Below are 24,035 nucleotides of genomic sequence, written 5' to 3' on the forward strand. Positions count from 1 at the left end.
AAAATCAACTGGATTTGTTTATGCGTCTGAAAAAATTAATGCACTATAATCAAGAAGATATAGTGAAATTCTTAAGGAGAGCTTGGGGAGTGGACGTAAGTGTAGGTTGCACTGAACTACTATAAATCTGTGTGTTTGTATTGTGCTTTTGCTTCTTACTTTACTTATTTTATTATTTACTTAATTTTGATTTATCTCTTGCATAGCATATCATGTATCTTGATTCCACTACTTTAATTATATACTTCACAACCACTTGAATTGATTTAATTAGAAGCATATATTTGTTTTAAAAGATTTGTTTTAAGAGCTTAACTTGATTAAAATTTTAAAAGAACCTAATTCACTCACCCTCCCTCTTCGGTTGTTATCTTCTAGGTAACACATGGTATCAGAGCGAGGTTGTAAGTTCGAGTCCTGTTCAGCCCCTAGGGTAGTTGCTGAGGGGGAGATTGTTGGCTATATTTCAACGCACACCTTTTAGGATCCTATATGGGATTTATATGGCTGGTGATGTGGCAATAATTTTTGAAGGATCGACCCTTTATGGGAGGATCGACTCACCGTTCTTCCCACCACTCGAGTCGATCTAGCTTGAAGTGGGTCAGCTTGGGTGTGAAGCCCTTGAAGCCCGCCCATAGCACGTATAGATGTGGGATTCTGTGTCTAGTAAAGGCTAATAAACCCCACCTTCTAATAGAAATTATTTTTTTAGAAGGTTAGTTAGGGGCTACGATCCTAACACATGGTATCAGGCCCAGTCATTTGGAGACATTAGACCATCCTCACTCTCTCAGCCTAGACCTTTATTATAGAATTATCCTAACCTATATTTGCTTAGAATATTAGGATTTCTTTTATAGAGTATTAGTGACCCTAGCAATCCATTATTGACATCAGTACATGATGCATCTTATATATTTTCATGTTGTATAATTATATTTCGTAAATCAATAAAATATATTTTTTTATAAAAATTCAATATGTTTGATACTTATACTTATGTTTATTTGCTTGTTTGAAAATTTGCTTTGTTTGTAAAATTCAGGGGGAGAAAAATATGATCTTATGATGCTTACACTTATATATTTATTTGTTTAATTAAAAATTATCTTATTTGCAAAATCAAGGGGGAGAAAACATGAGAAGAAAAATAAGTAATTGATTATAATTATCACATATACATTAATTGAAAGAAAAAGGAGGAGAAGTAAAAGAAACATATCTTCTAATGTGTATTCTTAAAATTAAAGAAAGAAATATTATTGAAATATTAATAAAAAATAAATTTTTTGATATTTACTATGAAAAATAGGGGGAAGAAATATTAAAGGAGAAATGAATGATTGATTAGGATTGTTGAATGTGTATTTTTTTTAAAGAACAAGGGGGAGAATTAAGAAACACAAATTTTTCTGACATTAATTATCAAAAATAGGGAGATAAATAGTTCTTGAACTTAATCCTATTTTGATTGAAAATTTTGGTTAATTTGGCATGAGAAAAATAAATTTTTAACTCAAATCATCAAACAATTACATCATGCTTTTTCTATTTTGAGCATTCATGTGTACTTAATCTTTTGATTTGTTCATTCATACTTTGCATGATTTAATTATCTAATCATTTTTTATAGTTAATTAATATCGAATTAAATTTAAAATATTATTTTTTATTTTTTACTGAAATAGATCATTTTTGAGAAATGATTTTGAAACATATTTCTAAATCTAAATTTTTTAAATTTGATCTGCTTTAAGAAATTATTAGAAAACTATTTGTAATTTACAAATATTAGAGTATCAAGCTAAATTCTGAAAAATATTTTGTTTAGATTGTTTGCTCAAATGAATTTAAAAAAAATAAATTTTTAATTGGTATCAGACAAACTACTTTTGCTTTGTACTCTATTGGTTTATCTTTTGATAAAAAGAAAAAAATATATTATTTAAACTTATTTCACTCTGATACCATTTTTTATTCTGATACACTCTTTATACATCCTCAATACATATCTTTTTTAGTTGAATTAACTAATATTTACTAAAAAAAGAAAGAAATAAATATTGAAATATGTATTATACTTGGTTTCGATGCTCAAACTTTTTATTTTGAAAAGCTCTATCCTTCTTCAATTCTTGAAGCTCAAAGTAATTTTGTAATTGAATTTAAAAATCTATTTAATGAATGAGCTTATTCAAAAAGGGGAAGATGTGTTTCCTTCTAATATATATAGATCAAAAGAAAGAAGAAATCATGAAACTTAAATCAAGTTAATTTTGAAATTAAAAGAAATATTTTAGTGTAACAAAAAGAGAAGTTAGAAAATCTAAATTTGAAAATTAAGCTCAGGTCGAATTTGGAAGAGGGAAAATCAAATCAAATTTTGAAATTTGAATATCTTTAGATTTGATCTTTGTTTGATTTTGATGATTCATTTAAAATCCTTCTCTTGTATTTTTTGATGCTGTCAAAAAAGGAAAGAGTTATATTGAGTATATGCTTGAGTTGATTACATGCTGGAAATACTCATTTGGTTGCATTGAGACAATCACATATTGATGAGTCTATATTGAATTCTCTTGAAATGTGTATTGACTTTGAAATCTGAATTCAAGATAACTTGAAGCATTTATGAAGTATATGCTCATAAGTGATTAATTATTTACTTCATAATTTATATCGATAAATTAGTTGAAATACATTATGTTTATTTGCATATATACTTAAGTTTTGTCATCATCAAAAAGGGAGAGATTGTTAACCATTGATTTTGATGATCATAAAATTTTGAGCATAAAGATTACTAATCATGTATTTCAAAAATAAATGTAGGATCTCTTTGATACGCATAATGAAGAAATTATTCTTAAAACAAATCTTCTGAAGATGCCAAGTCAAAGTACTTAAAAGAACAAGTTCTCACAAGTTTGGATGGTTCATTATGAAGAAAATAAATTTGAAAAAAGCAAATATTATTTCAAAGCATTATGGTCAAGAAATTTAAGTTTAAAAGATAAAAATATAAAAAAAATAATAAAATTGAAAGATTATGAGTCGACTCCAGAAGGTTTTGAGTCGACTTTGGCACATTAATATCAAGTGGCTCAAAGCTCGAGTTGACTCGTGAATAGTAGGAGTCGGCTGTCTCAGAAAAATAAAAAATTAAATTTTTGAGTACAGTCCAGGAGTTGACTCTTGAAAAATTGGAATCGACCCCTGAGAAATTGGAGTCGACCCTTGGCACGGGACAACACTAATGGCTAGTTTTTTGCACTTCTCCAATGGATATTTTTCACTCCAACAGCTAGTCCAAGCCTCTCAATGGTCAAAACTCATTTTCCAACTAATATCAAGCCTATAAAAAGTTAGAGAATCAAATTGAAAAGCAAGAAAAAGAAAAGTAAAGGGAGAACATTTCTTCTATTGAGTGTATATTAAATATCATTAAAAGGAAAAAAAATAGAGGAATTTGAGCACAAAATTTAGAGAACTTTTAAGAGAGATTATCTTCATCCTCTCAAGTATTAAGAAGAGAAGTTCAAGCTTCATTTGAGACTTCAATCAGCAACTTCTTTACGCTTCAAAAAGTTTATTTTTTTATTTTTGTTTTGAACTAAAATTTCTTATCTTGTATTTTGATTTTTTATAAATTTTTTTAGAGAAAATAAACTTGAGGTTAGGCCCATCTAAGTCCGAAATTGAACATTGTAGATTTTAGTTGATGAGCCCATAAAATCAACTGGATTGATTGTGAGTCCGAAAAACAATCGGTGTAAGATTTGGTTAGTGATCTTGGAAAACCAACTTGGTTGATTATGAGCTCGAAAAATAATCGATGTAAGATTTGATTGGTAATCCCGAAAAACTAACTGAATTTGTTTATAAGTCTGAAAAAACAAACGTATTGTAATCAGGGAGATTATAATGAAATTCTCAAGAAGAGCTTGGGAAGTAGATGTAAGCGTGGATTACATCAAACCACTATAAATCTTTTTGTATTTGTATTATGTCTTTGCTTCTTGCTTTACTTATTTTATTATTTGCTTAACTTTGATTTATCTCTTGCATAGCATATCATGTATCTTGATTCTACTACTTTCTTAATTATGCACTTCACAACCACTTGAATTGATTTGACTAGAAGCACATATTTGTTTTAAGAGCTTAACTTGATTAAAATTGTAAAAGAATCCAATTCGCCGCCCCGTCTTGAGTTGCTACCTTCTGGGCAACAGCTCGAGTTTATGACCTAATTACTATTGATGGTAGGAGTTGGAGAATCTAGGATGTCTACCGTCTCTTCGGCGGCCTACTCGCAGATCAAATTCTCACCATCCTAGTTTCTATCCACCATAGTCAGGATTTGAGGGTGTGGAGCCGATCATACTGCCCTAAGATCCTCATGAGGAATCTGTCCGAGATGTACAGGCCTACAGTGAGTTAGAGGATTGAGACAACCTAGATCTGGAGAGTGGCTGCTCATTCAAGGATGAGACTTTTTATTTGAAAGATTGCTTGGGATCGACGTCCAACACATACGCTTCTTAAGGATAAGAGGATGGAGATTCCGACTTCTTGCCCAATCTGGGGGCTGGAGGATGAGACAATCTAGCATGCTTTCCTGCGTTGCCCATGGGTGAGGTTGATTTGGAGGAGGATGGGTGGTCAACCATAGGAGGAGAGTAGCGGTCTTTGGCTAGAATCCTTTCTGGATGTGATTCGTCGGAGCACTACTGAGGGGCCAACTTGTACCTGAGGAGGTCGGATGGTATATGTTGCCTATCAGATCTAGCTTGCTAGGAACAGTCTGACCTTCGAAACTGAGGTGGTCCCTGCACATCGGGTGCTGGAGAGAGCCTTTTGCTTGGTGGTTGAGTATAGCCGATTCGATGCTACCGGTCAAATCCTTGATGCCTTTGAATTTTGGGGCTCCCATGCTGCTCCTACAGTGACCTGGCAGATTCTATTCATTTCCTGGGAGCTTCCTCTTTCGGGGTATGTCAAAGTTAACTTGAATGGCAGCATTGACAAGGGTAGGGGTGATGCTGGATTTATCGTCCGAGGTTCGAATGTTAGGCTGCTGGCAGCAGATGGCTCACATATCATCGAGCCTTCCATGCTGAAATCTGAGCTTCATGTTGCTTGGACGGACATCATCATGCCAAGCAGGATTTTCGGGTGGAGAGGATCCTCATTAAGAAAGATTCTTCCATTATCATCAGCTGGATCCAATGTGATACAGAGTAGTTGGAGGTCCATTCGTTCTTTCGGGACATATAGATTTCCTTATGTGACTTTATTACTGTATCGTTCAGCATGTTTTTCAGAAGGCAAATAGTATCGCTGATTAGGTCGTTTCCTATGTGACGAAGCACACTGGTGATTGGATCAAATATACTCACATGCTCTGTAAAAAAATTATTTTTAAATTTTTTAAGATATATTCATATTCAAATAGTGCGACCAGCCATTTGTATCGAGAGAGGAAAAAAAAAAAAAAAGACACATTTTCAGCATAAAGTTGTTCCTAAGTTTTTTACCAAACACCCATGTACCATTGAGAAGTACCTCTTGGGCCACAGACATCGCTTTTGATCACTTTTCAAATGGATGCCTAAATATCAAATGATGCGACAAATAATTGCTGTTATAACTAGTATAGTGATAAAATATTATTTCCGTGGACTCCGTTACGGACTGTTATTTGAAACCTTGATATCCAAGGAGAGCGTGTGACAGACAAGGCGTTCCCTCGAGTGCACGTGCCAAGTACCAGTAGTTACAGCCGGAGTAGATTTTTGCTTAAAACGTTTTTTTCAAAAAAAGAAAAAAAACCGGAAACCTCTCAGCCGTGTTCTGCCCTCTCTACTCCCCCTCCCTCACCGTGTGTGAAACCATGGCGACGCGAGGGCCGGGAGCAGGGGCTGGGGGCACGATTAGGGTTTCGGACATGGAGAAGATGAGTTTGGAGCAGCTCAAATCCCTCAAGGAGCAGTCCGATCTCGAGGTCAATCTCCTCCAGGACAGCCTAAACAAGATCCGGACCGCCGCCACCCGCCTCGAGATCGCCTCCTCCGCCCTCCACGACCTCTCCCTCCGCCCCCAAGGCATCCACCTCCCTCCCTCCTTCCCTCCCTCTATAGAGGCTTTCTTCTTTGGATTCCTAAAAAATTTTTGTTGGATTTTGTAGGGAAGAAGCTGCTGGTCCCTCTCACGGCGTCTCTCTACGTTCCCGGCACCCTCGATGATGCCGTTAAAGTTCTCGTTGATGTCGGGACTGGATACTTCATCGAGGTGCTTCCTTCGTTCCTACTTTTTGATAAAGATGCCGTCTTTCAAGTCCCTTCTTGTGTTTTTAGAGTCTTTAGATCGTTTCCTGTTAGAAATTTAGAATCTTTAGCAATACTGATTGAATCTAGGGTCCCCGCACAGTTTTGGAGCTGATGGACTGAGGAGATTCTTCTTCTTGATATCATTATATGTTGCTTGATGCACATTTGCTTTTTTGCCCCAAAATTTCTGTGGTAAATTAGGGTATTCATAATAGGTTGACTTAGAAAATAGATGTTCTTGATTCCAGAATGACAACTGTCTTCGTAAATTAGGTAATAAAGAGTGAAGATTGGCAGAGATTTTTTACTTTCAACTTGAGAACTAAAACAAGGTCAAGCTGGCTCTATTGCGAATGATTTCTTTTGGCAATCCAGTGATTTGTATCACCCATATATGTCTGGATGGTTTTGAGAGTAATAATATGCCTCTTTGGTCATGTAAAATGCATGAATGCCATTATTACTTGTATTTATTTGATCTGGTAAAATGCTTATTGGAATATGTAATCACTCTGATACTATAATTTCAGAATGATGCAAACAAATATAGCTCTAAACAGTTTGCTTCATCCCATTCACCCCCAGCATCTGATCTCTGTTAGCCGTAGGTATTGGTACTAGTTAATGCTTTAACCTGTTCAAATTAAGTTTTTGTCATCATTGACTTGCCGAATTTCTGTTTATCACATTCTAAATTTCTAGACTATTGGGTGTATTTTTCCAAGCAGCTAATGATGCCATCCATTTTGATTGTGATTTATCCATTCCTTCACTTGGCAAAAGTTCCTTGTCTTCCCTTTCCATTCATCTTGATGTAAAAGTTATTAATGATGGACATATATGCAAATTGTTGATACTAGACTTCCTTTGATGCCTGAACTTGTGTACATCTCTGTCCTTGGTACCAAATCCGAGGATACCAAGGTTGTTTCATCCACTTTGATAAGCAAGTGGCTAATTATTTCCTTGGAGAAAGCAGCTGATTATGTGCCTCACCATTACATGCTCATGGTTATAAAGGGGGGAAAAAAGAAATTATGCTGCACTTACATGATAACTAATTTTTCTTAATAGTAATCTTTTTTGATTCTATTCCGAATAAACTCTTCATTGTACTTATTAGCCATGCCATCTAATCATCTCATGATGTTATTCCCTCCCAATTCACAACATCTTGATTCATACCTAAATTCAAATATAATACATCATATGTACATTTATTATCCTTAGTCAATTGACCAAACAACATTCTAGGAGTTAATGTCTAGTTTGTCCATGTTTGTTTGATCCTCTTTGAAACAATCCGATTCATCTTTCCATCCTTTCGTGTCTTGTGCTTTATGTAGCAAGATGATTTAAGAACCTGAATCATAGATCATTTTTAATCTTTTTACATACATGTGTTATGTAAACCAGTGAAGGGCATGTGTGATGCAAGAATGAGTGAGAGAAGGTGGAGTGAACAAGACATAAAGCATGGAACATGAGAAAGAGATAGAAAGTTATAGATAAATATGATGATCTTTGATTTGCTTTATAATGGTATAGATATTTTGAGATTCAATAAGGGGGGATGAAAAAATTAAAATGTTTCGAAAAAACAAGAGGGAAAGAAAAATATTGAAAATTTGAATACCTCAAGCAGAAAGCCGCAAAGTTGACCAACTAGCCAGGCTTCAATGCAAGTTTGACTGTGAAAAATTGAAAATTAAAAAAAAAAAAATACTGAGAAACCAAATTTCTTTTTTTAAAAAAAAAAAATTGAGGGAAAAAAGAGTTCTTTGAATATTCTAGTTTTAAGAGAAAAGAGGGGCTGGTCCTAACATTATAACTGGCCTTTGTTTCACATATTTCAGTATTTCTTTGGAGGGACTGTCATCAAAATGGTGTATAATTTTTTGTCCAGAAAAGCTAATAATATCATTGACCTGTGGTTATAACTTTTATTTTGGCAATGACATGATTCGGTAGTTAGGTTCTATTTTGTTGCTGATGAACTGGCAAATCATGGAAGTGCAGTTGGCAAACTCAAGTTTAAGAAACTATAGTTTGGGTGATGGTGGTTTTTCAAAAGATGCTGGTACTGGAATGTGATCTTCTGTTGTTGTTTTGATCTAGGATGCAACATTGACATTGTGTCAACTTGTACTTGCAATCTATAGTTTGAATGCCTTCATGGTCATGCCTTTTTTATTGTTGGTTTAGTGCATGAATTACATACTTGTGTTTCTGTAATTTTAGGTATAAATAACCAATTATATATTTCGATAAGCAAAAACACACACACACACACACACAAAAAAGAATCAATAATCTGGTTTTACTTGTAACCTACTTTGATTGGATTGTTGAGTCAATTATGTTGCCTGTTTTGATTAAGGAGATTAAGTGTGAAAGAACTCTCGGTCTTAGGTGTTCGATGCTGCTGTAACAATGAAATGTTGAGAATCAACATAATCAATAAAAAATATGCATGCTTGCATCTGTTGTTTGGCTTTAGAATGTTTGGAATCAACACACATGCTTTTTGAGTCTTCAATCTTTTCGTGCATCTACTTGTGTATTTTTTTTGAAATAAATAAATTTCATAAATTCGTTTCTTACTTTTAGTTTGTGAGATTTTTACATGCAAAAGCAATTAGAAATTTCTAGGGGCTTGACACTGGTATAGCAAGCCAACAAGCCAAATTCATATTACCTATAGAAAAATGGGGGCCAAAATAATCTTGATAGATTATCTATTTCTGGGTCATAATATATGCCTTATTACATATAATTTCATATATGTTTATATGCTCACCTGCGTATTTCATTTACGCATCCTTCTTGCTTGTTTCATATCATTGTTGATTTTACTTTGTTGATTACAGAAAACCATGACTGAGGGCAAGGACTATTGTGATCGAAAAATTAATTTACTCAAGTCTAATTATGAGGAACTTATTGAGGTATTTATTGATCATAAACCTTCTGCTTGCATGCTACGCTTTTAAATCCTTTTCTATTTATTTAAAGGGAGACAAAGCAAATTAATTTGCTTTGTATAAAACATTGAAACCCTATTATATCAAATATTTAGAATTAACATGCCATTGCTTCCATGAGACATAATGCGTCAATTTTAAATGGCTGATCCTTTTCATCATTGACAATAATTCTAAATTTAAGTTGGCAATGACTATCAAGTTAACGCACTGGTGGATGTTATTTAATTGTTTTTTACAAGAGTATGTGCTCATGTGGCTGCACATCTGTAGGACTGGGGTTTCACTGCTCTCTGGATGTTTGTAGAAGGTTGTGGCTAATTGTGATATCCAACTTGAGTGCTACTGTTGGGGTCTTATTGCATCAACAAATATCCACGATCACCATGATTGGTTGCCGAGATGCCTTGACTTGCTATGGGAGATGTGTTGATTGTATGGGTTTGCCTTCCTATGTTGGAGTATGCTCAGCTTAGGGATCTTCCCATGTATGACTGCAAAATAGAAATTAAAGATTAGTCTAGAAGAGTATAGTAAACAATTCCATGCATGTATGCTGAAACTAGACTATCATGTCTGATATGCACTGAGGAGGTTGGTGGGGGAGGATTGACTGCTGCTCCCCTTTATAAAACCCCGAAAATAAAGATAGGTAAGTGAATTATGAAATGCAAATACTAAACCTATGCATGTCTGAGTGGATGGCCTAAAAATAAAGAGATAAGGAAAGAGCATAGGTGGAGCCTGGGATGAAATTTTCCCCTTGGCCTTGGATGATGATTGCTTAAAGAGTCTTTCCAACCTCCATTTCTCCTTGCTATCTCTCTCTCTCTCTCTCTCTCAGCATCAAAGTTACTGCTGGATCCTCTCAACTCCCTTTTGAAGGAATTCAAGAACTGATGTTTTCAAGCGGCTAGTGACTGCTGTTCCAGAGGGGTTAGGCATTCCCATGTGTAAATAGGATCGGTTAGGCTTCAAAATTTGTAAGTCTGTTGGTACTCGATGATTTTTCTTAAAAGGGAATTTGGATAACAGAAGGCTGTCCTCTAGACACTTGGACGGCAAATGTTTTTGTTAGGAAGTTTGGGTGGCAAGAAGCTACAATCCAAACAACCAAGACGGTTAGGGATTCCAGTTTGTTAAACAGGGTCCCAAAATCAAATTTTGAATCCAGAAGGCAGGACTTTCCTATCAAGAAGGTAACACTTCATTGTTCGAAGACCCAATTTCAAAAATGAAGTAATGCTTCTGTTTGTGTGTGGTTTATACAATTTGGTCTATGTAGGGGCAATGATCTCAGGCTCACAGGCATGGTTTAACAGGCAGGCAGGATGTTTTGGGTGCCAAAATATGACGTGTCTATAGCTGCCTCTCCATGTCTCATTCTATAGGAAAAAGTGCCAACCAAGGCCTTAAAAACAACCCTTTGATTTTCTGAGACCCTTGTTTGGGGTGGCAAAGTGGCAGCCTGCATATCGTACTAGGGTGCTAATTCAAATAAATAAGAGACCTTGTCTCACAGGGGTTTTGCATGGTTGATATATTTTTAGGTGAAGAGCATTTAGGCGATGTCATTAGCCTTGTTGTGGTGTAGAGAAGGCTTCTTTAGTCTCACATCAGTTATGAGTCAAGAGAAAATATGCTTATATAGATTGGAACCTTCTCTCCCATATGAGGCACCTTTTAAAGGACAAAACCATGAGGCTCTAAATGATCAAGGTCCACTTAAGTCTAAAGGCCCACTGAAGCCTAAAGATGGACATGAGTCAAAGCGGACAATACTTCACGTATGCGGAGGCGAAGGCATAAGCCAACCATCTGAGCCATTCGACCCCTTGACCCATGACCATAATATTGGCGCCGTCTGTGGGAAGCCTCCTATCCACACATACTCCCTCTTGACTGGGGGACTGTGTTGTGGTGTAGAGAGGACTTCTTTAGTCCCACATCGGTTAGAGTCAAGAGAGAGTATGGCTTATATAGATTAGAACCTTTTCTCCCACGTGAGGCGCTTTTTAAAAAACAAAATCGTGAGGCTCTAAATGACCAAGGCCCACTGAAGCTTAAAGCCCACTGAAGTCCAAAAATGGTCATGAGCCAAAATGGACAATACCTCACGTATGCGGAGATCCGACCCCTTGACCCATGACCGCAACAAGTCTGGTTTTGTCTGCCTTTTAACAGGGCCTCTAGCTGTATGGCACGTCCTCTATCATAGAGGTCAAGCAATCACTAATGTCTGAGTTTGGGAAGGTGCTGTATGCCTCCGGAATACCTGGCCATATAGTTACTCTAGCTATCAAGGAGGTTTGCCTGTAACTAGTTCAAGATCTAACTATAAGATACGTGACTTGAAGTGGATCGTGGTCCTATCCTGAACCAGAACCTAGTTTTACCCAAACTTCAGGTTAGATTGGGTCAAAAACGACTTTTGTGGATATTCTTCATCAAAATGAGAGTTATTTTGCACAATGTAGGGTGGAGAGAAGGTAGGGACAGAAGGATGCGGGGAAGCGAAGTCACAGTTAGTTTTGGTGTTACAGTTTTTAATGGTTTATAACAAATAGAAATTGTTCACTTTCTGATCTATAGCTTTTACTATTTAATAAACTAAAGCGGTATTTTATTAATTTAATCTTGCCTTTTCAATACCACCAACCTTGTGCCCGTACCCCCACCTCACCACAACACCTGGACAATAAAATATTTTCTTTTTCTTCTCTACTATAACCTTCAGATTCTAATGTATTATCATGCACTTGCATATCAGTTAGCAGTTTCTTATTGTAAACATGAACTCTGTAACAATGCCACTGCTGGTCATAAGCGTAGATGAGATTGGTGGAGGATTTACTGTTGGTTGGCATGCAGTTGTATAAAGCATCTCCAACCACATGAAAAATCCTGATCTGATTTTCATGTACTGGTGTGTGAGATAGCCCTAAATAGTTGGGACACAGTTGATGGATATGGTTATAGGTCCATAGGCTAGATGATTGGCTTGCATTTTGCACTGGGTTGAACACAACACACTTACCTGCTTTAAAAAAAATTAAAAATCATGTGCATTGCAAATTTTAGTGCTATAATACAATTTTGGTTCATTTACTTTAAATGGTCTTTCTGGAACTGGCAAACCACTACCAACTGTAAGAATTTTCGTCACAGAATAGCTAACTTTGGCTATCTAAACATGCAGATGGCTTCCAAAAAGAAAAACATAGCAGATGAAGCTGGAATTATCTTACAAGCAAAACTCAGGCAATCATCTTCAAGTGCATGAGAGTACAGAGTGGCAGCTATTTGTAATTCTTGAAATTCATAGTTGGGCACTTGAATATTTGGTCCCACGTAAAAAACTTGGTTTATTTGCATCTCTCAGGTGGTTTTTTTTTTTTTTTTCTCAATTAGATGTTCCTGTCACCTTGCCTGTATTATTCCAAATACATGTCAATGTCAATAGATCTTAAAACTGGCTTTTGGTTCAAGTACTTTGAACACAGGAAAATATGGAGTTTGTATGTTTCATATTCTTGGTGGATGGATTATGGAGTGTCACAAACTTTCCATCACACATGGCCGTAGGGTGAAGTGTGTGCATCAGATGCCCATGCTATGTCCATTGATGAGAGCATCAACTGCCTCTATTAAATGTTGCTGATGTTGGGTGCTGAAGAGACCTATTGTCTTTCTTTTTTGCAAACTTTGTTCTTATATGGGAAGTTCAGACTCTTTCGGACATCTGTCTTCAAAGATGGGCGATCGAGTATTGGAGTTGAACAAATACACAGCTGCCATGAGAAAGAGTCGTTGTTGGGCATTTATATTGCTATTGTTCCATGTGCAACTGTTTGGTTTGCAATTAGAATCAAAATTAAAATAGATTAGAATCGAAATCACTAAATCCTCCAAAATATTTGGTTTGTAATCGAAATCAGAATCGAAATGAAAATTTGAATTAGAAGAGAGTAGAAATTAAGTTTTAGATAGATTACATAATTTTCATTCCATCTCAAAATCGGACTTCTTCCAATCAAACAGTTAGAATAAAAGTTATCCATTTCAATTGCAGACTCCAACTCTCTCCAATCAAATATCTTCTAATGAAATTTATTTTTTATCAAGAGACCAATGAGGTGGATTAGATCCATGAAACAACATGCTAACATCTAATTCCACTAAAACATTGAACGCATAGAACTAGTGATTAAAACAAAGAGAGTTAGCATACCATGTTCTAAAACATCGATGGGTATCCATTGGATATAAGTTTTCAGTATTCAATGCCCATTTTATAATTTTCCAGATATTTCCAATGTTCGAAAATTTCATTGTGTTATTCACATCCATTTGTGATTCGCTAAACAATGTCTAAATTACTGAATCAATTACTACACTTGTTGGTGATCTTAATTTACAATGTTCTGAATACCTCATCGCAGACATTATTTGAGGTTTGCCAGCTATATATCAACTACTGTATATTGGGTATATACTCAAAAATTTGGCATCATTTAGTTTGCAACATTATCCTACTCCTCAAAAGATTGAACTAGTTGAAATTTGGTTTGGTGATGTATTAGTATGTGCAGAACCAACAAATTTAACCATCCACACAAGCAGAAAGGATTGAGACAATCAGGCAAATATTTTGTATGGAAGATCTCAGTTCCAAGCAAATTAAACCAACAAAACCATGTTTAAGCAAGGAAACAGTTTCAGCAATGGACTGGTGACATGTTCTGCTATTAGAAGCCTAAAATTCTAGACCACTAAAGTGCCCACCATCACAGTAACAGCTTCTCCCCGAATCTTCACTCGTCCTGCCTCCTCTTCCCATTGCAAGTCCAATATCCCACCCCTTGGAGAAGCCTGCTCAAGCATACAAGTGATGACAACACAATAAACACTCCAGAAGAAGAAGAAAAATAAGGACCATCCAACCTGCAATAACAATGTTCTTTCCTAAAGGAAATCACTAAATAATTTATTCTCACATGAAGATAAATTCACAATATGTGGAATATTACCATGTAAGCAATGAGATTGTGTTTCCCCAGCTTCTTACTCCAATAGGGTGCTAGTGCACAATGTGCGCTACCACAAACAGGATCCTGTGAGATGCAATGCAACATATGTTAAGAGAGAGGATAACTTCTATCATCCTTGAACCATTTGTAGGAGTACCAAAAGCTTTAAGACATCACAATCTTTGTCCTGAAAATATGTCAGACTTGTACATCTCACAAAAGCATTAGAAAAACGAGCAGAAGGTCTGTAAAAGTATTCATTTGTCTTGCTGTTTAGTAGTTTCTGGTTGTTAACTATGGCATGTAAAACTTTTGCAGCTTTCCTTATATGAGAAGAAAGGTATATAAATGGGAGTGCTCTAGAGGACATTATGATGTTAATTGCGATTTTGATGGAACATTAATGAGTTTACATGAAAACATTCACCAGTTTCCTGTCTGCAGTTGATATAATTACATTTGCACGCATGAGAATTTTTTCCACGGTTACTGTGACACAGTATTCTGATCTCTTATTCCTAATAGCTGTGGGTAAATAAGATAGACTATGTCAAAAAGTAATATTTTCCTGGAAAATTAGACTGAGTAGTTTCAATTGATCTTACAGCTGCATGTTGTTTTGGATGACAATGATCATATTTAGCAAATAAAGCTCTCCGCAAAGAGTACATCAAGATTCGCGAACTTGGTATCAGAGCCCATGTCGGTTGCGGGCTGGCACGGTATGGTACCGTACCATCCCGAACTGTACCGATAATAAAAAAAATCAAAAAAAATCCCATCCACCGACACTAAAAAAAAAAAAAAAAGGAAAATAGGGCCAAACCGGCCCCAAATCATCCGGTATCGAGTGGTCCGGGTCCATACCGTACCAAATCAATCGGGTCGGTCCAATTTAGCCTATTTTTCGAAAATCCGGTTTGAACCGGACCGGCTTCCCACCAGTACAGTTCAGTACGAAGTGTACCGACCATTTTAGACCGATACAGAATATCATAGAGCAGATGCTTCTAGCTATTCCAAAAATATTACACATCCACTTTTGAAAATACATGACACTAACAATATAAATAAGCCCGTTAAGAAGCACAACAATATCCAATGAATCTTTAGCTGACATTAGGGCAATATGCAAGTTAACAATAAACACATCAGCAATCTTTTGTTGACACCTATTCCTCAAAACCTCTTGTATCTACTACCATTAAAACTTTCATGAAGCAAGTACTGACTGATAACCCTTTCCATGATACCAACTGTTGGGAGAGGATGGAATCTTTAGTCCCACATTGATTGCGAGTCAAGAGAGACTCTGGTTTGTATGAGATTGAGACCTTTTCTCCCCCCAATAAGGAGCCTTTTAAAGGATAAAACTGTGCAGGTGAGTGCACGGGGGAGTGTATGCGAAGCAGCCTCCAAAGCAAACATTACCTCACGCAGATGAGCATAGAGAACTGACCCATCCCATCGATTTGAGCCACAAGCCCCTGATTGTAACATTTTCAACCTCATGTCGGACACCTGGCCCTACAGGACCTCCTCCCGAAGAAGGGGAAGACCCAGAGGACCAATCCCCACTAAAAGACTACTATTGTGAGAGGACGGCACCTTTAGTTTCACATTGGTTATGAGTCAAGGAGGACTCTAGCTTATATGGGATCGAGGCCTTCTCTCTTCCCAGCGAGGCATCTTTTAAAGGACAAAGTCGTGCGGGGGAGTGCATGCAAAGCAGCCTCCAAAACGGATAATACCTCGCACAGGTGAGCACAGAAAACCGACCCATCCCATTCATCCGAGCCACGAGCCCTTGGTTGCAACACCAACAATTCAAAAAAAGCTTGTTAGGAAGCACAGCAAATTCTTTATGCACAGTGGGCGGTGCAGAAAATCCGATGTGGAGCGCACCATCTTGTCCGATTGATCCACACAGTCACCACTTTCCAATACGTATTTAATGCCCGCTGATCGGCTTTTTCGTTTAAAAATTTTATATGACGAAAATATCCCTGTTCTTTGATAAAATTATGACATTTTATATCCATATTATGACATCCTGCATCCAAAAAGTCATAATTTTTGTCCACAAGATGTCATGATATAATGCAAGATGTCATAATATACACAGGATGTCATAATTTTTTCTAAGGAACAAGAGTATTTTTGTCATTCAAAATTTTCAAACGAAAAAGCAGATCTGCAAGCATTAAATGCATGTTGGAAAGCGATTGGATAAAAACACCCCTTCCATATTATGATATCTTGGGCTATATTATGACACCTTGGGCTATAATACGTCACAAGATATCATAATTTTTTTCAAAAGATAAGGATATTTTCATCATATAAAATTTTTAAACGAAAAATCCGATTTGCAGGTATTAAATGCGTGTTGGAAAGTGGTGACTACATGGATCCATCGGATAAGACAGTATACTCCATGTTGGATTTTCTACACTGCCTACGGTGCACAAAGAACTGCTCTAGGAAGCACAACTACATGTGGTGAATCTTTAGTAGACACTGTGGCAATGTGCAACTTCACCACAACATCTCTAATCTACCCTAATAATAGTTGAAACTTCTTTTTTTTTTTTTCAATTCTGTGGTAATTATGAAAAGCATCTGGCCCTTCTTTTGTCCATCCCCCCATCTCATCCCCATTTTTAATGGAGCTGCTTGAGCTAAATTCTGAAAACTAGTAATTCTGTCCCATTTAGATTTAGGGCTTTTAAGGATGTTGGGTTTCTTTTGGAATTGGCTTCTAAATTCACTTTTTCTTCTTAAATACCTCAAGATTTGATTTGAAATTTAATTTACTCTTACAACAAGATCTGATCTTTAAAAGCCTTTTTATGCTTGTTTGCATTTTACAGTTATTAAAGCTTGGGGTTCTTTATAAGGATCGTATTAGGTTACTTTCTTCTAAAAATACCATCAAAATACTATGCAAAATCATGGCTGATATATTCATATATTTCTTGGATAGCATATCTCTGTCAACTTACTCTTCAATTTTTCCTTTCTGGTTAAGCATCAAATCAAGGCTGATATACAGGCTGATATATGCATGCATACATATATGCTGGTCGAGAAGTATTGGAAGTTGCGATGCCTAATACTTGAGGACACAGAGACACTGGGCACTTATGCAAGTGACACTACACCTACAGTTGGATGCACAAGCCTCTCCTTGCTTCCATGGGTGTCCATTGCTGCAGCATCATCTAGCATGAGTGCAACAGACTTGAGACTATACTCACTTGCCAAGGTGCCTAGAGCTTCCATGAACATGCAAACATGTAACATCAGCTTCTTGCATGTGCATCATGAGCTCCAGGATTAGGTGCAATGGTCTGTAATTAAATTCTGTGTAGGGTCAATGACAAGTAGGCATTTTCACATTTGCATTTTCAAATTTTGTGTATGCAATCAAACTCCTTAAATCAAACCTATTAGACTTTCAGACAAAAAATAGAATCATGCCTGAGCCACATGCCATGCTGCACTTAAATGAGCGTCAAAGTTTCCTTTGTTGAGCCCGGACCAAGCCATAAGTGCATAAAGCAGGGTTTTCTGTACCGTACCGAACCGACGAGGAACCGGCATGGTTCAGCCGGTTCAAATGGTATACCGGCGATACCAAGAGGGAAAGAGAAGGAAAGTGAAAAAGAGAGAGAGAGAGGAGGAGAGGGAGGGAGGTGGGAGCCGTCGGTGGCCCGCTGCGGCCGTCGGAGGGCTTCCGAGCTCCGTTATTGCCCGATAGGGCACTTGAAAGAGCCAAAAAGAGAGAGAGAGAGAGCTCGATGGGGGAGGGGGGCGATGTACCGGACGGACGGCACCTCCGTCGTGAGGTCTCCGGTGGCCAGTGAGCTGATGCCGACGGCCTAAGGGCGATCGAGCAGACGGAGCCCCTCCGTGGCTTCGTCCTATTCTTCTTTTTCAAAACAGACGACAGCCTGTTTCTATTTTTTTTTTGTTTTAAACTCATGAGGTCGGCAACTCAATTGCCGACTTCAAAAATTAAAAAAAAAAAAAAAAATCGGTCGACTTCTATTAAAACTTGATTTTGAAAAAAAATTTCGTGAAACAGAGGCATCGTCTTTGTTTCACGCTCGTGGTGCCGCACGCATGAATTGCGCCCTCTTTTTCCTTCTTCCTTCCTCTCTCTCTATTTCTCTCTCTTTCTCTCTTTTTCTTCTCTCGGTTCGGCTCCGCATTCCTTCATCGGTTCGCCTTGATTCGATACGATATGGAACCATACCGTACCATACCATCGGCTGGCCGAAACAGTCACCGGTACCAATATGGAAAACCTTGGCATAAAGGGTATTTTTGGGGGCATATTGTCCACTAAATAGGCACAATTGCGACAAAGTGGTATTACTTGTGCCTCAAAATGTTTAAACATGTCCATATAAGAGACTGTCTTTTACAGCTCTCATATACATGCTTGCTTGCAGCACTTTTAAGTTAAAATCACCACAAATAGACCATATGTGAAATCCCTAACCTAATGCCTTTAACAAAATGGAGTGTCGGTTGCAAAACAAATGGACTTATATGAGAAGCAATGAACGAGAGACATATAGATCGAATTGAATTTGAGCCAGAAATCTTGACTAAAGTGCTCTTTAAAATTTCGTCAGCGCCCTCTTTGACAACTGAAATCCACAGTGTCTTTGTAGTCTTGATGATATCATAGATCTAAAATACCAGTATTGATGTAAACACTGTAACCAGTTTTCATCACATAGAACAAATTATGAAAAATTGCATGAAAGTGGAATTCAGTTGGAACTTCAGAAGAAGAAAACAATATTAATCATAAGAACAAATGTTTTTGCCTTGCACTACAAATGCAATTTAATTTCAGGATTATTGTACATGAAGGTGCCCAGAATGCTGGCACAAAAGTTGCTTTTCATATGAAAACAAAGGTTTTGTCATTCAAATCTGTATGGATGCAAAAGAAAGGAAAAATCTGAAATCAGCTGATAGAAGATAAAGTTCTGCTCAGACATGTGATATGTGCAACTTTGGTTATAATATAGATGAAAAAAAGAATGATGTCAATCTCTTAAAATGTTCCTAAATCAGCTATTTAAATAAACTTAGAAAGTGTATGAGAGATATTAGATGAATACCTCAGGGATCCCTAGCTTGGGACAAAAAAACCGAGTGAAGAAATCAAATCCAGATTGAGAAGGAGCAGCTCCTGTTATTATTACCCCTCCCCCAGCACAATTTTGTAACTCATCAAACTTTGGATGTATGCCAGCAACTTCATTTCCTGAAGCGAGTTCCACCTATCAAACATGAATTTGAATTCCATGAGTAAGACTGCATGGTGTGGCAGAAACAAATAGGGGAAATTACTAAATTGAAGCAGCAAACTACTTAGAAAAGGAACAGAAATCCTTCCAACAATTGCTTAAATGATTATTCATGATGGATTCATGGTGGAAAACAGAGGTAGTTCAAGTTGTTCCAGCATGGAATTGTTCCAATGGTAGCCCAAAGCAGTACACTGATAAATCATTTACCATACTTTAAACATGAATACCAAGGAAACCATATTTTCAATTCTAATCAACATGACCAATTGTTAGAGATGAGAAGGCAATAAGTACAATGAGATCATTTGCAGTCGCTGTTTTCTGAACATTGACCATTGCTGCTCCGTTCAAAGTTTCAGGAATCGATGGGATTTCTGTAGAATCACATTCTACCACCGGAACCATCGGAAAATCCAATTCGATATAGAAGCGTCCATCTGCTTCATTATTAGAAAACTTTGAAGGCAATTGAACTTTCTTGGCTGTCAGAAGGCCAGACTTCGTAACAAACTCAATTACGTCGCATTTTACCACACCAGAAGTGAGAAGGTAATGTGCAGCAGCTAATGTTGCATGACCGCAAAGTTCAACCTGAAAAAGAACCCCACAAAATTCAACATTAGAACCGGCATAAAGGATTAAAAATATAGAACATCATTTAATGTATTCATCCTCAGCATAGTATTTGCTTCAGATAAAAAGATGAAGCCTGTCCTATCACCTCAACACTGCTAACAATTCTGATCGATAACCATAGATCAGCAAAGAAATCAAGCCATGCCAGAATAAACTTATTTAGAACATTAGATCGCCACAAAAACAAAACAAAGTTAATGATACAATTTTTGGTACGATTTACACCTTAGGAAATGAGTGAACTCCAGGTTCAACTATGTAACATCAGTTATCATCCAATTGTGCAATTATCACAACCGAAAACCTCATCAAAAAGGCTAGTCCGAAGATATTATTTGAATTTTTTTTGATCCTGTATAAACATCCAAGATTTTTCCGACAAATAATTGATATGGCACTACATACACGCCCTTACGAGTCCTCACAATAATCGCAGCCCATCTATGAGAAAATCATCCTTTGGCTTCCCATGTCAAATTTCTCTTGTTCAAGTATAAAAAGATCTATAGAATTAAAGTCTGGGCTACAGAGAACCAGACTTCCCCTTGTTATAACTTGAGCTATATATGGATAAGAAAAAGACACTGCATAAAGTTGAATCGGACATCACAGTGATGCGGTACACATGCATGCAGAAAGTAGCATGTTTCATGAGAACTGTGAAGTGGCAAATGTGACCTCAGAGACGGGGGTGAACCACCGGAGGTCGAACCGGGGGTTGGTGGGAACACCATTGCTGTCTGAACCAAAGGTGGTGGCGACGCGAGTCAGGAAGGCGGTCTGTGAGATGTTGAACTCCTTGGCAACCGTCTGCATCCACTCCTCATCCACAGCTCCTGCCACTTCATCGTCCAGCTGGCACACAGCAGCCGGATTCCCCTTGAAGGGAGTATCAGTAAAGGCATCTATCTGAAACCAAAAAAAAACAAGAGAAAAAGACTCCGTGTAATTATTTTCTTGTAGTTCCTATAAACAAGGATTCAGATCTGGACATGGGACGGGATGTGATTCATTATGTCGGGACATGGCTGTCCTACTAGCATTCTAACGTTTCGATTAGGACGTTTTGGAACATTCTCTCAAAATAGAAACATCGAGACAGCCCATGAGATTTAAAACCCTGCCTATAAAAGGAGTTTGAAAAGACGGAGATACTAACCACTGAGTACTTCACTGCTCTTTTTGCCATTCTGGGAGGAAAGGACAAGAAAAGCAGAGAGAGGGAGAGACTGAAATGGAAGAGCTTTGGAATACGAGTGATGATAATTATGAGGTGAAAGGATGCCAGAGAGAAGACCAAATGGGAATTGAATACTTGAGAGGCAAGAAAGTAAGCTCAGACATGGTGGGAAGTAGGAAGCTGGTAACGGAGTGGTTGAGGTTTTGTCTGGAAGCTGATATTTGTTTATATTAATTTTTTTTTTTAATATATAAACTGAGGCCGGGTCCTGGAAAAAATTATTGGTTGGATCATGGATCACGGAAGAAGCAGCGAAATTGATAGGGTTGGGAACAGAGAGGCCGTGCAAGGGGTGGGAGGGCGAGGTGAAAAAAAACCGTAGGATTGCTGTTAGCCGTATGTGTGTGTATAAGACTGTTTCCATCCCTTGTCGTGAAGCTTGTGATTTCTGGTGCTCGTCCAACCCTATTTGATCTTGTGGTCACCATCGATAAAGGTGGGATACGAAGGCGATGGAGATTTTTTTATTTTTTATTTTTTATGGTGGGTATAGATATGCTTTCACGAAAGGACGTGACGAGATGGTTTATACATTGGCGAAAACTTTTTATATATTGTGAAGAAGTCAAAATTGCCCTGCCACTGCCATCTCATTTTCCACAGTAATTTTTTATATATACGTAGAATTCTACTATAGTAGACTTTTATAATATTTTATAAAAATTAAAAAAAATATCTACATCGTTCGAAAAATTAAGATACTCAAACCATTTTTTTAACAAGTTAGCAGCAGATCACCTAAAGATTGCCGGACTCCTAATTTTTTTATTATTTTTTTTAAAAAATAATATTTTTATTATTTTTTATTTTTTTTTTCTTGCCAACTTTTTTTTCTATTATTTTTTAGAATAAAAATATTTTTTTTATAAAACTCTATTCTTTTCTGATCTCTATCCACCTCACAAACTGAAATCCAAAGATGGAGACAAAAGCTCTAGCACTTGATACCTAAAATATTCAATAATAGTCGATAGAAAAGTGCCACAGCTACCTTCATACCAAAGTTATCAAGCTCTTAGAGCTCCATCTTCATTTACCTCTGTCCACTATGACCATTGTGGTTTATCTCTATATTTGGATATGATCATGCCCTCCCCACATTTCAATTGTCTCCATTCTCTGCTTTTACTCTATCCTGATCTCCTAATCCTAACTCATCTCCTCCTCCATCTTCATCTTCATCCAGTCTCGTTACTACTGCTCCATCATTGGCCTCTGAAGAAAAACGTGACGGTTTTGTGCATATATTTTTAAAATTTTATAGTGGAACATACATAGATTAAATAATTTAATCTACAATACATACATAAATTAAATCTAAAACTACCATATAGGATTTATGACATGAACTAATATGTATGTATGTAAATCTGAAATCTAAAATTCAGCAAACATAGATCACATTTATATCAAATTAGATCATATCTAAATTATAAATTAAATTCAAAACTTCATACTTGAGTGCGGGTAGTACATCACCACATTCAAAATCGATGATAGTTGGTTCTTCATGATACTCAGCACCGCACATATATCTGGCCTCTATGGATATCCACACGAAGTTTTTGTGCTGATTGATCTCTCTGAGAGTGCTAGCTCACGAAAATACCATACTGTTGGCGGATCTAAGAGAAACATGAAGAAGATGAAGAACAAAGAGATCCTCTTCTTTTCTTTCTGGATCCATGCATTAGATCTCTATGATAGAGATCAAGAGAAGAATCCTTTCTTTTCAATTCTTCCACGCACAAGAGAGAACCTTTTTCTCTTTTTTTCACATCTTTAAGAAGAACATTTTTTTCTCTAATTTTTTACGATAAAAATCAGATCTAATCTAATTTTTCATACAGAAAATAATATGGAATCCTAAGTTCTAGAAGAACCCAAAAGAGAAATCCAAGAGAAGAACCGTTTTTCTCTTTTCTTCTCTTTTTTCTCCTTGATCTAGAGTTCTACGAAGTCCCCAACATCCAACTAATTTTTTATAGTATTTCTTTTCCAAATTCTCATGTTAAAAATCAGATCCAATCTGATTTTTATACTAGAGAAAAATAAAAAAAAAATCTGGGAGAAGAATTCCTTCTTCTCTAAGACTGCATATAAGAAAGAAGATCTTTCTTCTTTTTTCTCTTCCTTTCATTGGGAAGAACTTTTTTTTTCTAATTTTTTGCTATAAAACTAGCAAGAAAAGCTCTCTTTGATGCCTAAGAACTAGTAAGCAAAGTTCTCAAAATTTTTTTTCAAAAAGACATGAGATGAGGGCTTGGCATGTGGGATTTGGGGCGTCCCTCCTTTTTGGGCAACGAGAAGAGAGGAGAGGCGTCATATTTTTTATGGAAGAGAATAAGGGGCACGGCTTGTTGCCCAGCTATGCAACCCAAGAGGGGGGGTGAATTGGATTTCTAAAAAATTAAACTTAACTTACAACTTATGAAGAATATTTAACAATAGCAAGATAAGTAAGGAGAGTGTAA

At 36.8% G+C, this 24,035-nt stretch overlaps 2 protein-coding genes across 3 annotated transcripts; one reads left to right on the forward strand and one right to left on the reverse strand.

Moving 5' to 3' along the window:
• The first annotated feature begins 5,824 nt into the window (after positions 1-5,824).
• On the forward strand, positions 5,825-12,807 carry LOC105060456 (prefoldin subunit 5). The gene is made up of 4 exons (XM_010944174.4): positions 5,825-6,110; positions 6,194-6,297; positions 9,206-9,283; positions 12,519-12,807. Exons 1-4 carry the CDS (start codon positions 5,900-5,902, stop codon positions 12,600-12,602), a joined length of 477 nt encoding a protein of 158 aa, XP_010942476.1. The 5' UTR covers positions 5,825-5,899; the 3' UTR covers positions 12,603-12,807.
• A 1,141-nt stretch (positions 12,808-13,948) lies between these two features.
• Positions 13,949-21,837, reverse strand: LOC105060455 (uncharacterized). Of its 2 annotated transcripts, none has more exons than XM_073260673.1 (6): positions 21,481-21,837; positions 21,000-21,230; positions 19,980-20,276; positions 19,494-19,655; positions 14,350-14,433; positions 13,949-14,263 (listed from the first exon to the last, which is right to left on the reverse strand). In XM_073260673.1, exons 1-6 carry the CDS (start codon positions 21,508-21,510, stop codon positions 14,084-14,086), a joined length of 984 nt encoding a protein of 327 aa, XP_073116774.1. In that variant the 5' UTR covers positions 21,511-21,837; the 3' UTR covers positions 13,949-14,083. The 2 variants fall into 2 exon arrangements, with proteins under 2 accessions (XP_073116774.1, XP_073116775.1); XM_073260674.1 differs by having other exon boundaries at positions 13,949-14,191; positions 21,481-21,828.
• Positions 21,838-24,035: the final 2,198 nt, after the last annotated feature.

The sequence above is a fragment of the Elaeis guineensis genome, chromosome 7 (genome assembly GCF_000442705.2).
Source record: "Elaeis guineensis isolate ETL-2024a chromosome 7, EG11, whole genome shotgun sequence".
In the NCBI taxonomy this organism is placed as follows: domain Eukaryota; kingdom Viridiplantae; phylum Streptophyta; class Magnoliopsida; order Arecales; family Arecaceae; genus Elaeis; species Elaeis guineensis.